The sequence below is a fragment of the Notolepis coatsorum genome, assembly GCF_963971535.1.
Source record: "Notolepis coatsorum genome assembly, chromosome: 20".
Lineage (NCBI taxonomy): Eukaryota > Metazoa > Chordata > Actinopteri > Aulopiformes > Paralepididae > Notolepis > Notolepis coatsorum.
Window position 1 is genome coordinate 74,037,833 of NC_140184.1, and position 15,000 is coordinate 74,052,832.

The following is a 15,000-nucleotide window of genomic DNA, read 5'->3' on the forward strand; positions in this document are numbered from 1 at the left end:
GTAGTGTGGTAGTGTCTGCAGTGTGGTAGTGTCTGTAGTGTGGTAGTGTCTGCAGTGTGGTAGTGTCTGTAGTGTCTGTAGTGTGGTAGTGTCTGTAGTGTGGTAGTGTCTGTAGTGTCTGTAGTGTGGTAGTGTCTGTAGTGTGGTAGTGTCTGCAGTGTGGTAGTGTCTGTAGTGTGGTAGTGTCTGTAGTGTCTGTAGTGTGGTAGTGTCTGTAGTGTCTGTAGTGTGGTAGTGTCTGTAGTGTGGTAGTGTCTGTAGTGTGGTAGTGTCTGTAGTGTGGTAGTGTCTGTAGTGTGGTAGTGTCTGTAGTGTGGTAGTGTGGTAGTGTCTGTAGTGTGGTAGTGTCTGTAGTGTGGTAGTGTCTGCAGTGTGGTAGTGTCTGTAGTGTCTGTAGTGTGGTAGTGTCTGTAGTGTGGTAGTGTCTGTAGTGTGGTAGTGTCTGTAGTGTGGTAGTGTCTGTAGTGTGGTAGTGTCTGTAGTGTGGTAGTGTGTAGATCACATGTCTGACCCTCAGTGATGTTCTTCTGTCTGTCTGACCCTCAGTGATGTTCTCCTGTCTGTCTGACCCTCAGTGATGTTCTCCTGTCTGTCTGACCCTCAGTGATGTTCTCCTGTCTGTCTGACCCTCAGTGATGTGATGTTCTCCTGTCTGTCTGACCCTAAGTGATGTGATGTTCTCCTGTCTGTCTGACCCTCAGTGATGTGATGTTCTCCTGTCTGTCTGACCCTCAGTGGAGCGATGTTCTCCTGTCTGTCTGATCCTCAGTGGAGCGATGTTCTCCTGTCTGTCTGACCCTCAGTGATGTGATGTTCTCCTGTCTGTCTGACCCTCAGTGATGTGATGTTCTCCTGTCTGTCTGACCCTCAGTGGAGCGATGTTCTCCTGTCTGTCTGACCCTCAGTGGAGCGATGTTCTCCTGTCTGTCTGACCCTCAGTGGAGTGATGTTCTCCTGTCTGTCTGACCCTCAGTGGAGCGATGTTCTCCTGTCTGTCTGACCCTCAGTGGAGCGATGTTCTCCTGTCTGTCTGACCCTCAGTGGAGCGATGTTCTCCTGTCTGTCTGACCCTCAGTGGAGCGATGTTCTCCTGTCTGTCTGACCCTCAGTGGAGCGATGTTCTCCTGTCTGTCTGACCCTCAGTGGAGCGATGTTCTCATGTCTGTCTGTCTGCTTCTCTGCAGTGACTCTGTCCGCCTCCAGCCCCTCGTACTTCAGAGGGTTCACCCTCATCGCCCTGAAGGACGGCAGGGAAGGACGTGCAGACGAGGACTATGCTGGGAAATTCCAGGTAAGGGTTAACGGGAGACGGTCATTTATATCATCACTACCACACTACAGAAGGTTAACCTTTCACTACCACACTACAGAAGGTTAACCTTTCACTATCACACTACAGAAGGTTAACCTTTCACTACCACTCTACAGCAGGTTAACCTTTCACTACCACACTACAGAAGGTTAACCTTTCACTACCACACTACAGAAGGTTAACCTTTCACTACCACACTACAGAAGGTTAACCTTTCACTACCACACTACAGAAGGTTAACCTTTCACTACCACACTACAGAAGGTTAACCTTTCACTACCACACTACAGAAGGTTAACCTTTCACTACCACACTACAGAAGGTTAACCTTTCACTACCACACTACAGAAGGTTAACCTTTCACTACCACACTACAGAAGGTTAACCTTTCACTACCACACTACAGAAGGTTAACCTTTCACTACCACACTACATAAGGTTAACCTTTCACTACCACACTACAGAGGGTTAACCCTTTCACTACCACACTACAGAAGGTTAAGCTTTCACTAACACACTACAGAAGCTTAACCCTTTCACTATCACACTACAGAAGGTTAACCTTTCACTACCACACTACATAAGGTTGACCTTTCACTATCACACTACAGAAGGTTAACCTTTCACTGCCACTCTACAGAAGGTTAACCTTTCACTACCACACTACAGAAGGTTAACCTTTCACTACCACACTACAGAAGGTTAACCTTTCACTACCACACTACAGAAGGTTAACCTTTCACTACCACACTACAGAAGGTTAACCTTTCACTACCACACTACAGAAGGTTAACCTTTCACTACCACACTACAGAAGGTTAACCTTTCACTACCACACTACAGAAGGTTAACCTTTCACTACCACACTACAGAGGGTTAACCCTTTCACTACCACACTACAGAATGTTAAGCTTTCACTAACACACTACAGAAGCTTAACCCTTTCACTACCACACTACAGAAGGTTAACCTTTCACTACCACACTACAGAGGGTTAACCATTTCACTACCACACTACAGAAGGTTAACCTTTCACTACCACACTACAGAAGCTTAACCCTTTCACTACCACACTACAGAAGGTTAACCTTTCACTGCCACACTACAGAAGGTTAACCTTTCACTACCACACTACAGAAGGTTAACCTTTCACTACCACACTACAGAAGGTTAACCTTTCACTACCACACTACAGAAGGTTAATCTTTCACTACCACACTACAGAAGCTTAACCCTTTCACTACCACACTACAGAAGGTTAACCCTTTCACTACCACACTACAGAAGGTTAACCTTTCACTATCACACTACAGAAGGTTAACCTTTCACTACCACACTACAGAAAGTTAACCTTTCACTATCAGACTACAGAAGGTTAACCTTTCACTACCACACTACAGATGGTTAACCCTTTCACTACCACACTACAGAAGGTTAAGCTTTCACTACCACACTACAGAAGGTTAAGCTTTCACTACCACACCACAGAAGGTTAACCTTTCACTATCACACTACATACGGTTAACCCTTTCACTACCACACTACAGAAAGTTAACCTTTCACTACCACACTACAGAAGGTTAACCTTTCACTAACACACTACAGAAGGTTAACATTTCACTACCACACTAAAGACGGTTAACCTTTCACTACCACACTACAGAAGGTTAACCCTTTCACTACCACACTACAGAAGGTTAACCCTTTCACTACCACACTACAGAAGGTTAACCCTTTCGCGTTCACGCTACAAATGGTTAACCCTTTCACTACCACACTACAGAAGGTTAACCTTTCACTACCACACTACAGAAGGTTAACATTTCACTGCCACACTACAGAAGGTTAACCTTTCACTACCACACTACAGAAGGTTACCCTTTCAATACCACACTACAGAAGGTTAACCTTTCACTACCACACTACAGAAGGTTAACCTTTCACTACCACACTACATAAGGTTACCCTTTCACTACCACACTACAGATGGTTAACCTTTCACTACCACACTACAGAAGGTTAACCTTTCACTACCACACTACAGAAGGTTAACCTTTCACTACCACACTACAGAAGGTTAACATTTCACTACCACACTACAGAAGGTTAACCCTTTCACTACCACACTACAGAAGGTTAACCTTTCACTACCACATTACAGAAGGTTAACCTTTCACTACCACACTACAGAAGGTTAACCTTTCACTACCACACTACAGAAGGTTACCCTTTCACTACCACACTACAGATGGTTAACCTTTCACTACCACACTACAGAAGGTTAACCTTTCACTACCACACTACAGAAGGTTAACCTTTCACTACCACACTACAGAAGGTTAACCTTTCACTACCACACTAGAGAAGGTTAACCTTTCACTACCACACTACAGAAGGTTAACCTTTCACTACCACACTACAGACGGTTAACCTTTCACTACCACACTACAGAAGGTTAACCCTTTCACTACCACACTACAGCAGGTTAAGCTTCCACTACCACACTACAGAAGGTTAACCCTTTCACTACCACACTACAGCAGGTTAACCTTTCACTACCACACTACAGAAGGTTAAACCTTTCACTGCCACACTACAGAAGGTTAACCTTTCACTACCACACTACAGAAGGTTACCCTTTCACTACCACACTACAGAGGGTTAACCTTTCACTACCACACTACAGAAGGTTAACCTTTCACTAACACACTACAGAATGTTAACCTTTCACTACCACACTAGATAAGGTTAACCTTTCACTACCACACTACAGAAGGTTAACCTTTCACTACCACACTACAGAAGGTTAACCTTTCACTACCACACTACAGAAGGTTAACCTTTCACTACCACACTACAGAAGGTTAACCTTTCACTACCACACTACAGAAAGTTAACCCTTTCACTACAACACTACAAAGGGTCCCTTTCACTACCACACTACAGAAGGTTAACCTTTCACTACCACACTACAGAAGGTTAACCTTTCACTACCACACTACAGAAGTTTAACACTTTCACTACCACACTACAGAAGTTTAACGCTTTCACTACCACACTACAGCATGTTAACCCTTTCGCTTCCACGCTACAAATGGTTAACCCTTTCACTACCACACTACAGAAGGTTAACACTTTCAGAAAGGTTAACCGTCTGTAGTGTGGTAGTGAAAGGGTTCATTTAATGACCATTTGTTTTGCACGAGACCAGTTGAAGCGAGTCAAGTCAAGTCAAGTCAAGAGTTTTAATTGTCACGGCATACAGGTATACAATGAAATGCGGCTGGTCTTGCCCGCGACGATGTGCAATACAGTGGTACAACATATAATAGAATCCAATAAAATACAGTGGTACAACATATTAATAGAATCCAATAAAACAGTGCAATAAACAGGTACATGGTGTGCCATCTCGGTATCTGTACATTAGTATTTACAGAGCATATAGGACATGCTAGGTAGCTTTAGTAGTGCAATACACTGTTCCTGATGTTATACTACTTTAAGTGGCCTTTCCTCTGGCCATAAGTGTGCGTGTGTGCGGCATGAGTGTTAAAGTGGCTGCTAGTGTGTGAGCGTGCTCAGCGTGCGTGTCGTGTATGTGCTTGTGTGTGGATAGTTCAGTTTCTGTGTCTCTCAATGTTCATTGTTCAAGGCTCTGATGGCCTGGGGGAAGAAGCTTAGCCTAAGCCTCTCCGTCCTAGTAGCTGGAGTTCGCAGGCGTCTGCCTGACCTCAGCAGCTGGAACAGGCTGTTATTGGGGTGGTGGGGGTCTTTCATTATCCTGCAGGCTCTGGATTTGCACCTCTTGTTGTATAGAGCCTGCAGGGGAGGTAGCGCAATACCCGTGGTACGCTCGGCTGAGCGCACCACTCTCTGTAGGGCCTTCTTGTCCTGTGCCGTGCTGTTCCCATACCAGGCAGTGATGTTTCCGGTCAAGATGCTCTCTACAGCTCCTGAGTAGAAGGACTGGAGTATCTTCCCCGATACTCTGAACTTCCTTAACTGTCTCAGGTGGTAGAGGCGCTGCTTCGCTTTCTTTACTACTGTGTCTATGTGTGTTGACCATGTCAGGTCCTCTGAGATGTGGACCCCCAGGTACTTGAAGCTGCTCACCCTGTCCACGGTAGCCCCGTTAATCGTCAGTGGTGTGTGTGTCTCCTGCTGTCCTCTCCTATAATCCACGATCAGCTCCTTGGTTTTACCAATGTTCAGGAGCAGGCTGTTGTCCTGGCACCAACGTTCCAGTACCTCAACCTCCTCTCGGTAGGCCTTCTCGTCGTTGTCCGAGATCAGCCCCACCACCACCGTGTCGTCGGCGAACTTCTCAATGGAGTTGGAGCTGAACTTGGCCGCACAGTCGTGTGTGTAGAGTGAGTACAGCAGGGGGCTTAGAACACAGCCCTGGGGGGACCCGATGCTCAGGGTGATGGTGTTGGAGGTCTGACCCCCCACCCTGACCGCCTGGGGTCTTTCACTCAGAAAGTCCAGTACCCAGGCGCTCAAGGCGGAGCTCAGGCCTAGCTCGATCAGCTTGTCCACCAGTCTGGTGGGGACTATGGTGTTGAACGCTGAGCTGTAGTCAATGAACAACAGTCTCACATAGCCCCCCTTCTGACGGTCAAGGTGGGAGAGAGTGCTGTGCAGTACCTGGGAGACCGCGTCATCAGTGGACCTGTTTGTCCTGTATGCAAATTGCATAGGGTCCATATCACTGGGGAGAGAGGCACAAATGTGGTCCTTGACCAGCCTCTCGAAACATTTCATGACCACAGAGGTGAGTGCCACCGGTCTGTAATCATTTGGACATGTTGGGGAGGGTTTCTTCGGTACAGGGATGATGGTAGACATCTTGAAGCAGGCAGGGACTACTGACTCTGCCAGGGATTGATTAAATATGGCGGTGAACACCGGGGCAAGCTGGTTTGCACAGGACTTAAGTATGCGTCCTGTTATACCATCTGGGCCTGCAGCCTTCCTGGTGTTCACCTGCATAAATGCTCTTCTCACACTGAGTTCCGACAACGAGAGAGCGCCCCCGCCCCCCCGCGGTTGCCCCCCCCCCCCTCCACAACAGCCGGTGCGCCAGTGACGTCACTAGCCAGAGGGCTAGCGGCGACACTGTCTACACCGAACCGAGCGTAGAAGGAGTTGAGTTTGTCCGCTAGAGAGGCGTCGTCGCTCCCCATTGAGGGGGCGCTGACTTTGTAGTCAGTTATTGTCTTCAGTCCCCTCCACAAGCCTCTTGTGTCGTTTTGTGCCAGGCGAGGTGAGAGATGTTCTGTGTGCGTTCCTATTCTGCCTCGTTCTCCAATAGTCCAGGACCAGTTTAGCCTTGACTTGCTAATTGCTCAACTCTTGCGGGTGAATAATTCATTGAATGCTAATATATGTCATTGAAATCTGTAAGAAATTAAATGCATTATAAGCCAATTATCCATAAATGATGCCCCACGGCCCTCCTTGTGTCCAGTGAGGTGTCGGTGCATGGCGCCTCAGTATTACAGTATTACAACAGCATATGTTTTCGATTCAAACCGTTAATTAAACTGGAAATGCAACTGAGGTTTCCCTCATTTACAGTCACGTCGAGTGTACTTACAGAAATAAGCACAAAAAAAAGCATATGAAATCACAACAATAAGACAACAAGGCGAGACAAAAGTAAGGATAACAAATAAATTAAAACATGTACACCTTGATTGACAAAGGTTGGAGATCAAGGTTTTAAACTCTGCAACAGAGAGGAGAATCTCAAGCTTTAACCTCTTAAGCCCTAGCCATATTTTCAGAAAAGTACCCCAAAAGTCCATACCCAAGTAAATGGAAGATTTCTCCACTTCTACAAGGTCCATTTGCATGTTCTTGGTATCTAGGAACATCTATGGACCTCAGGGAATGTATTCCCAGTGTCAGAAATATTGTGTCTGTTACTAGGCTTGAATAAATTGTAATGAACAAAATCGAGAATATTAATTATTATTATCTTTTTTTCCTTATCTTTGACTGTGACACCATGCTAACATTGACCAGGCATGACATTCAGCTCATTCAGCACCTTCTTGAGATCAAGTGTACACAAAATCTAAGCAAATTAATAAAAGGTAGATGATTTACACAAGTTTTTGTAGATACAGTACTGAATTGTGCCATCTGGAAACATGCAATTTTAAATATGAATATAGAATATCAGGCCTATAAATGACCTTATTATGGCCAAGTCATACATCTATGGATTGGGCCAGATTCAATCTGGATTTAGTACCACCAGCCGGGCGCCCGTAACAGGGCAGTAAATACCATGAATGAAATCTACTGTAAGTACAGTTGCTCCGCCATTTTTCACAAGATTGAGACAAGTTTTTTTCTAGACGTCCACAGAAAGGTAAAGAAACAAACTACATTCTGTTTTATGGCAATAGCATTCAGGTTTGTTCGACCCATGAGACATAATCACGAAAATTACTTTAAAAAAAAAAAGTCACGCCAGATGGCTCCAAGTTTGACAGGGGCTGCCGTGAGCTGTTAGTGTACTTTTATGAACATTTAAAGCCCATCAAAATCCCTGGGTCTCCTCTTTCATAGGACTACAAACATGAATGATGGCGCAATTTCTTTAAAGTCTATCTCCGCCGGTTTCCGATGGAATGCACAGAGAATTCTATAAACTCATATTTCGCTAATAACACTTAAAATTAGGGATGCTCGATATTGGCTATTTTACCGATACCGATATACCGATATTGTCCAACTCTTAATTTCTGATTTCCGATAATTTCCGATATCAACCGATACCGATATATGCAGGGTTCCCCCCCCCCCAAAAAGCGGAATAATTTCAGGTAATTAACATTACATATATCTTGTCATGGAATTAACACAATATAATGCATACTTTTGACAATAAATAAAATCAGAATTTGTTCTTACTTGCTTGCCTGGGTAAATAAAGGTGAAATAAACATTATTATTATAATTTTTTTTACCGATACCGATAATTTCCATTCACATTCACATTTTAATGCCAACATCGGCCGATAATATCGGTAGGCCGATAATATCGGACATCCCTACTTAAAATCATTGGTAAACAAACATAGTGCTGAAAATATACATTTTGACTGCTGTTTTGATAGGGTTAGGGTCTTTACTCTTGGCAAGATTTGAAAAAAAAACACAACATTAATTAATACAATCTATTTATGACGTGAAATAATTCTTGGCCCAGTACCGGGCCCGTCGGACTTAAGGGGTTAAGGACTGTTGGAGTTCATTCCATGAGCTAGAGGGGCATCATAGAAAAATGCAGATTATTCCTGTTCGGAGCAAACTCTGGGGACCTTAACACTTTCACTACCACATACAGAAGGTTAACCCTTTCAGTACACACTATACTACAGACTAGTGTGGTAGTGAAATGGTTAACCTTCTGTAGTGTGGTAGTGAATGTGTTAACGTGTAGTGTGGTAGTGAAAGTGTTAACCTTCTGTAGTGTGGTAGTGAAAGTGTTAACCTTCTGTAGTGTGGCAGTGAATGGGTTAACCTTATGTAGTGTGGCAGTGAAAGGCTTAACCCTTTTGTAGTGTCAACTCAACTACATTGAGCTGGTATGCATACATTGAATAGATAAACAACACGATTAATTAACACATTCCCGCACGGTTTCAAGTCCATGCGTTGTGGACAGAGGCACGGACATATCCGTGGGAAGTTGTTACTGCTTTTATTCCATTTTAATAACCTATTCAAGGTCGCCGAGCGGCACTGCAGATCTACCCTACTCCATGAATTCGACAAGGTGCAACACCGGCCAGATCCTCTTAGGGGCACTATCGCGCTACTGCAGTGTGCCCTGTGGCTGAACTAGCCTATGTGGCTAGTTAGACGAACACGGTTATTGGTAATCAATAATAATAAACTACGTCCCCAGCCCCCCCCCCCCCCCCCCCCTTTCATGCATACATGCTTTGGGATTGTGCCGATCATATGCAGTTTGAGTTATTTCTGTAGCATCTGTAAAACGGAAATGCCATTGGATATAACGTTAGCAGCTATTAGCCCTATATCTAGCCTTCCAGGAAATATACTAGACCAAATCCCGTATAACGCTTATATTCACGGCACTATAAAATGAGAACCTATTGATGAATTTCTTTTTCTTTAAGCCATTTTGAAGGGACGGTTTATGGACTCAATTGACAATGAGAATGGACAGATAGCAATACTATAAAGTATAGATTTAGCTGTACAAACAGCCCCACGTTTGTTTACATTCCCCGGTCCTCTTGACATTAATTAGTCTCATCCCAATGGCCCCAAATGTGTTAAGGAGTTATTGTTATTTGTCCGTTTCCTCCCGGCCCCCTTGGCAGCTGAGTTTGCTCTGGAGGTAGATAATAATAATAATAATAATAATAATAATAATAATAATAATAATAATAATAATAATAATAATAATAATAATAATAATAATAATAATAATAATAATAATAATAATAATAATAATAATAATAATAATAATAATAATAATAATAATAATAATAATAATAATAATAATAATAATAATAATAATAATAATAATAATAATAATAATAATAATAATAATAATAATAATAATAATAATGATAATATTGCAGGACTTAACTCAGAAGTCTTTATTCAGTATGCAACGGCATGCAGCGATGGGCGGCACACACACACACACAGGAATACAGACACACACAGGAACACACACACACACACAGGAATACAGACACACACAGGAACACACACACACACACAGGAATACACACACACACAGGAATACACACACACAGGAACACACACACACACACAGGAATACACACACACACAGGAACACACACACACACACACAGGAACACACACACACACAGGAATACAGACACACACAGGAACACACACACACACACACACAGGAATACAGACACACACAGGAACACACACACACACACACAGGAATACAGACACACACAGGAACACACACACACACACAGGAATACACACACACATGCACTGTTTTTAGGGTCGCCGATGCGATTGACTCTCTGCACTTGACCCATCCCGTCGGCCTTCCCCCTAAAGGGCAGCCGGGAGCAGATAGGGGCGTCGGCGAGGTACCGCGCCCCGGGGACCAATCACAGTGCTCCTGCCCGTCTTCATCAGCATCAGCATCAGCAAACTGTTGGGCATGATGGGGGACCTATATGGTTGGGGTTGATGGGGGACCTATAGGGTTGGGGTTGATGGGGGACCTATAGGGTTGGGTTGATGGGGGACCTATAGGGTTGGGGTTGATGGGGGACCTATAGGGTTAGGGTTGATGGGGGACCTATAGGGTTGGGGTTGATGGGGGACCTATAGGGTTAGGGTTGATGGGGGACCTATAGGGTTGGGGTTGATGGGGGACCTATAGGGTTGGGGTTGATGGGGGACCTATAGGGTTAGGGTTGATGGGGGACCTATAGGGTTAGGGTTGATGGGGGACCTATAGGGTTAGGGTTGATGGGGGACCTATAGGGTTGGGGTCATTTAGAACACATTTACAAGTGAACAGCGTCCTGTTGGTGTGTTGTGTTGTCAGTCTGGGGACACAGTAGTGTGTGTTGTGTTGTCAGTCTGGGGACACAGTAGTGTGTGTTGTGTTGTCAGTCTGGGGACACAGTAGTGTGTGTTGTGTTGTCAGTCTGGGGACACAGTAGTGTGTTGTGTTGTCAGTCTGGGGACACAGTAGTGTGTGTTGTGTTGTCAGTCTGGGGACACAGTAGTGTGTGTTGTGTTGTCAGTCTGGGGACACAGTAGTGTGTGTGTGTTGTCAGTCTGGGGACACAGTAGTGTGTGTGTTGTCAGTCTGGGGACACAGTAGTGTGTTGTGTTGTCAGTCTGGGGACACAGTAGTGTGTTGTGTTGTCAGTCTGGGGACACAGTAGTGTGTTGTGTTGTCAGTCTGGGGACACAGTAGTGTGTTGTGTTGTCAGTCTGGGGACACAGTAGTGTGTTGTGTTGTGTTGTCAGTCTGGGGACACAGTAGTGTGTGTTGTGTTGTCAGTCTGGGGACACAGTAGTGTGTTGTGTTGTCAGTCTGGGGACACAGTAGTGTGTGTTGTGTTGTCAGTCTGGGGACACAGTAGTGTGTTGTGTTGTCAGTCTGGGGACACAGTAGTGTGTTGTGTTGTCAGTCTGGGGACACAGTAGTGTGTTGTGTTGTCAGTCTGGGGACACAGTAGTGTGTGTTGTGTTGTCAGTCTGGGGACACAGTAGTGTGTTGTGTTGTCAGTCTGGGGACACAGTAGTGTGTGTTGTGTTGTCAGTCTGGGGACACAGTAGTGTGTTGTGTTGTCAGTCTGGGGACACAGTAGTGTGTGTGTGTTGTGTTGTCAGTCTGGGGACACAGTAGTGTGTTGTGTTGTCAGTCTGGGGACACAGTAGTGTGTTGTGTTGTCAGTCTGGGGACACAGTAGTGTGTGTTGTGTTGTCAGTCTGGGGACACAGTAGTGTGTTGTGTTGTCAGTCTGGGGACACAGTAGTGTGTGTTGTGTTGTCAGTCTGGGGACACAGTAGTGTGTGTTGTGTTGTCAGTCTGGGGACACAGTAGTGTGTTGTGTTGTCAGTCTGGGGACACAGTAGTGTGTTGTGTTGTCAGTCTGGGGACACAGTAGTGTGTTGTGTTGTCAGTCTGGGGACACAGTAGTGTGTGTTGTGTTGTCAGTCTGGGGACACAGTAGTGTGTTGTGTTGTCAGTCTGGGGACACAGTAGTGTGTGTGTTGTCAGTCTGGGGACACAGTAGTGTGTTGTGTTGTCAGTCTGGGGACACAGTAGTGTGTGTTGTGTTGTCAGTCTGGGGACACAGTAGTGTGTGTGTGTTGTCAGTCTGGGGACACAGTAGTGTGTTGTGTTGTCAGTCTGGGGACACAGTAGTGTGTGTTGTGTTGTCAGTCTGGGGACACAGTAGTGTGTGTTGTGTTGTCAGTCTGGGGACACAGTAGTGTGTTGTGTTGTCAGTCTGGGGACACAGTAGTGTGTGTTGTGTTGTCAGTCTGGGGACACAGTAGTGTGTGTGTGTTGTGTTGTCAGTCTGGGGACACAGTAGTGTGTTGTGTTGTCAGTCTGGGGACACAGTAGTGTGTGTTGTGTTGTCAGTCTGGGGACACAGTAGTGTGTTGTGTTGTCAGTCTGGGGACACAGTAGTGTGTGTGTGTTGTCAGTCTGGGGACACAGTAGTGTGTTGTGTTGTCAGTCTGGGGACACAGTAGTGTGTTGTGTTGTCAGTCTGGGGACACAGTAGTGTGTGTTGTGTTGTCAGTCTGGGGACACAGTAGTGTGTGTTGTGTTGTCAGTCTGGGGACACAGTAGTGTGTGTGTGTTGTGTTGTCAGTCTGGGGACACAGTAGTGTGTGTGTGTTGTCAGTCTGGGGACACAGTAGTGTGTTGTGTTGTCAGTCTGGGGACACAGTAGTGTGTTGTGTTGTCAGTCTGGGGACACAGTAGTGTGTGTTGTGTTGTCAGTCTGGGGACACAGTAGTGTGTTGTGTTGTCAGTCTGGGGACACAGTAGTGTGTGTTGTGTTGTCAGTCTGGGGACACAGTAGTGTGTGTTGTGTTGTCAGTCTGGGGACACAGTAGTGTGTGTGTGTTGTCAGTCTGGGGACACAGTAGTGTGTGTTGTGTTGTCAGTCTGGGGACACAGTAGTGTGTGTGTGTTGTCAGTCTGGGGACACAGTAGTGTGTTGTGTTGTCAGTCTGGGGACACAGTAGTGTGTGTTGTGTTGTCAGTCTGGGGACACAGTAGTGTGTGTGTGTTGTCAGTCTGGGGACACAGTAGTGTGTGTTGTGTTGTCAGTCTGGGGACACAGTAGTGTGTGTTGTGTTGTCAGTCTGGGGACACAGTAGTGTGTGTGTGTTGTGTTGTCAGTCTGGGGACACAGTAGTGTGTTGTGTTGTCAGTCTGGGGACACAGTAGTGTGTTGTGTTGTCAGTCTGGGGACACAGTAGTGTGTGTGTGTTGTCAGTCTGGGGACACAGTAGTGTGTGTGTGTTGTCAGTCTGGGGACACAACAGACTTGACACAGTAGCAGCAGGGAGGGGGTGGAGCCTATAATCAGGGAGGGGGTGGAGCCTATAATGACCAGTAGCAGCAGGGAGGGGGTGGAGCCTATAATGACCAGTAGCAGCAGGGAGGGGGTGGAGCCTATAATGACCAGATACAGATATCATCATACTCTCTATATCACGCCAACATGGTTAAACCTGGTTGTGTGTGTGTGTGTGTGTGTGTGTGTCTGTGTGTGTGTGTGTGTGTGTGTGTGTGTGTGTGTGTGTGTGTGTGTGTGTGTGTGTGTGTGTGTGTGTGTGTGCGTGTTTATGTATGTGTATGTGTGTGTTTATGTATGTGCATGTGTTGTGTGTTTGTGTGTATGAAAGAGAGGGAGAGAGAGATAAATAAATAGAGAGAGAGACATATATTGTGTATGTGTGTTTGTGTGTAGGTGTGTGTGTATGTATGTGCATGTGTGTGTATGTTTATGTATGTACATGTGTGTGACTGTGTATGAAACAGAGGGCGAGAGAGATAAATAGAGAGAGACAGATAGTGTGTGTGTGTGTATGTATGATTTGAACTTCGGCCGGGGTTCGAACCATCGTTTTTAATCATGCAAAAAATGTGCTCCTCAATAATTGTTCCGGTTCAGTACTGTTGAGCACATTTACGCATATAACGCAAATTGTTGCGGTCATTAAAATAGTAGTACTTATTTACTGGTCACGGGAGGCTTCAATAACGTCTGGATGGTGATCCATTTTGTGAATCCATTTGTTGAAACAACATCGTTGTTGGCCGACAGCTCCTGCTATCTTGACGTTATCCAGCTACACGTGCATAGCTTAACGTGCATAACGTTAAGTAACTTGGGAAAGTTCAGCATCACTGCATACACTTAGTTTAATCCAAACGTCCTTTCTGAAACGTTGTATTATGAAATAAGACGGGTGAGTGTGAGTGATTCTCTCTCTCTCTCTTGTTTGCATGATTGAGGGGCTGTGTTCACAGAAAGTGTTTTTTGAGCTGCCAGCGCCTTTCTGACATCAATGTCTCTGGTAAAGCCGCGCTAGGAGCCCAGCACCGCACCTCGCGCTTTAGAGTTAGGGAGCGCTCTGGTTAGAGTTAGGGAGCGCTCTGGTTAGAGTTAGGGAGCGCTCTGGTTAGAGTTAGGGAGCGCTCTGGTTAGAGTTAGGGAGCGCTCTGGTTAGAGTTAGGGAGCGCTCTGGGTTAGAGTTAGGGAGCGCTCTGGGTTAGAGTTAGGGAGCGCTCTGGGTTAGAGTTAGGGAGCGCTCTGGGTTAGAGTTAGGGAGCGCTCTGGGTTAGAGTTAGGGAGCGCTCTGGTTAGAGTTAGGGAGCGCTCTGGTTAGAGTTAGGGAGCGATCTGGGTTAGAGTTAGGGAGCGCTCTGGGTTAGAGTTAGGGAGCGCTCTGGGTTAGAGTTAGGGAGCGCTCTGGTTAGAGTTAGGGAGCGCTCTGGTTAGAGTTAGGGAGCGATCTGGGTTAGAGTTAGGGAGCGCTCTGGGTTAGAGTTAGGGAGCGCTCTGGGTTAGAGTTAGGGAGCGCTCTGTGTTAGAGTTAGGGAGCGCTCTGGGTTAGAGTTAGGGAGCGCTCTGGGTTAGAGTTAGGGAGCG

At 45.7% G+C, this 15,000-nt stretch overlaps 1 protein-coding gene across 1 annotated transcript in view; it reads left to right on the top strand.

Annotated features, from left to right (window-relative positions):
- Positions 1–15,000, top strand: part of LOC311246904 (spondin-1-like) — a gene marked incomplete at both ends in the record, with an annotated part of 447,234 nt that overhangs the window by 17,027 nt on the left and 415,207 nt on the right. Inside the window, 1 exon segment of the mRNA XM_084337145.1 lies at positions 1,185–1,291. Within this exon segment, the coding sequence (XP_084193271.1) occupies positions 1,185–1,291 (107 nt within the window).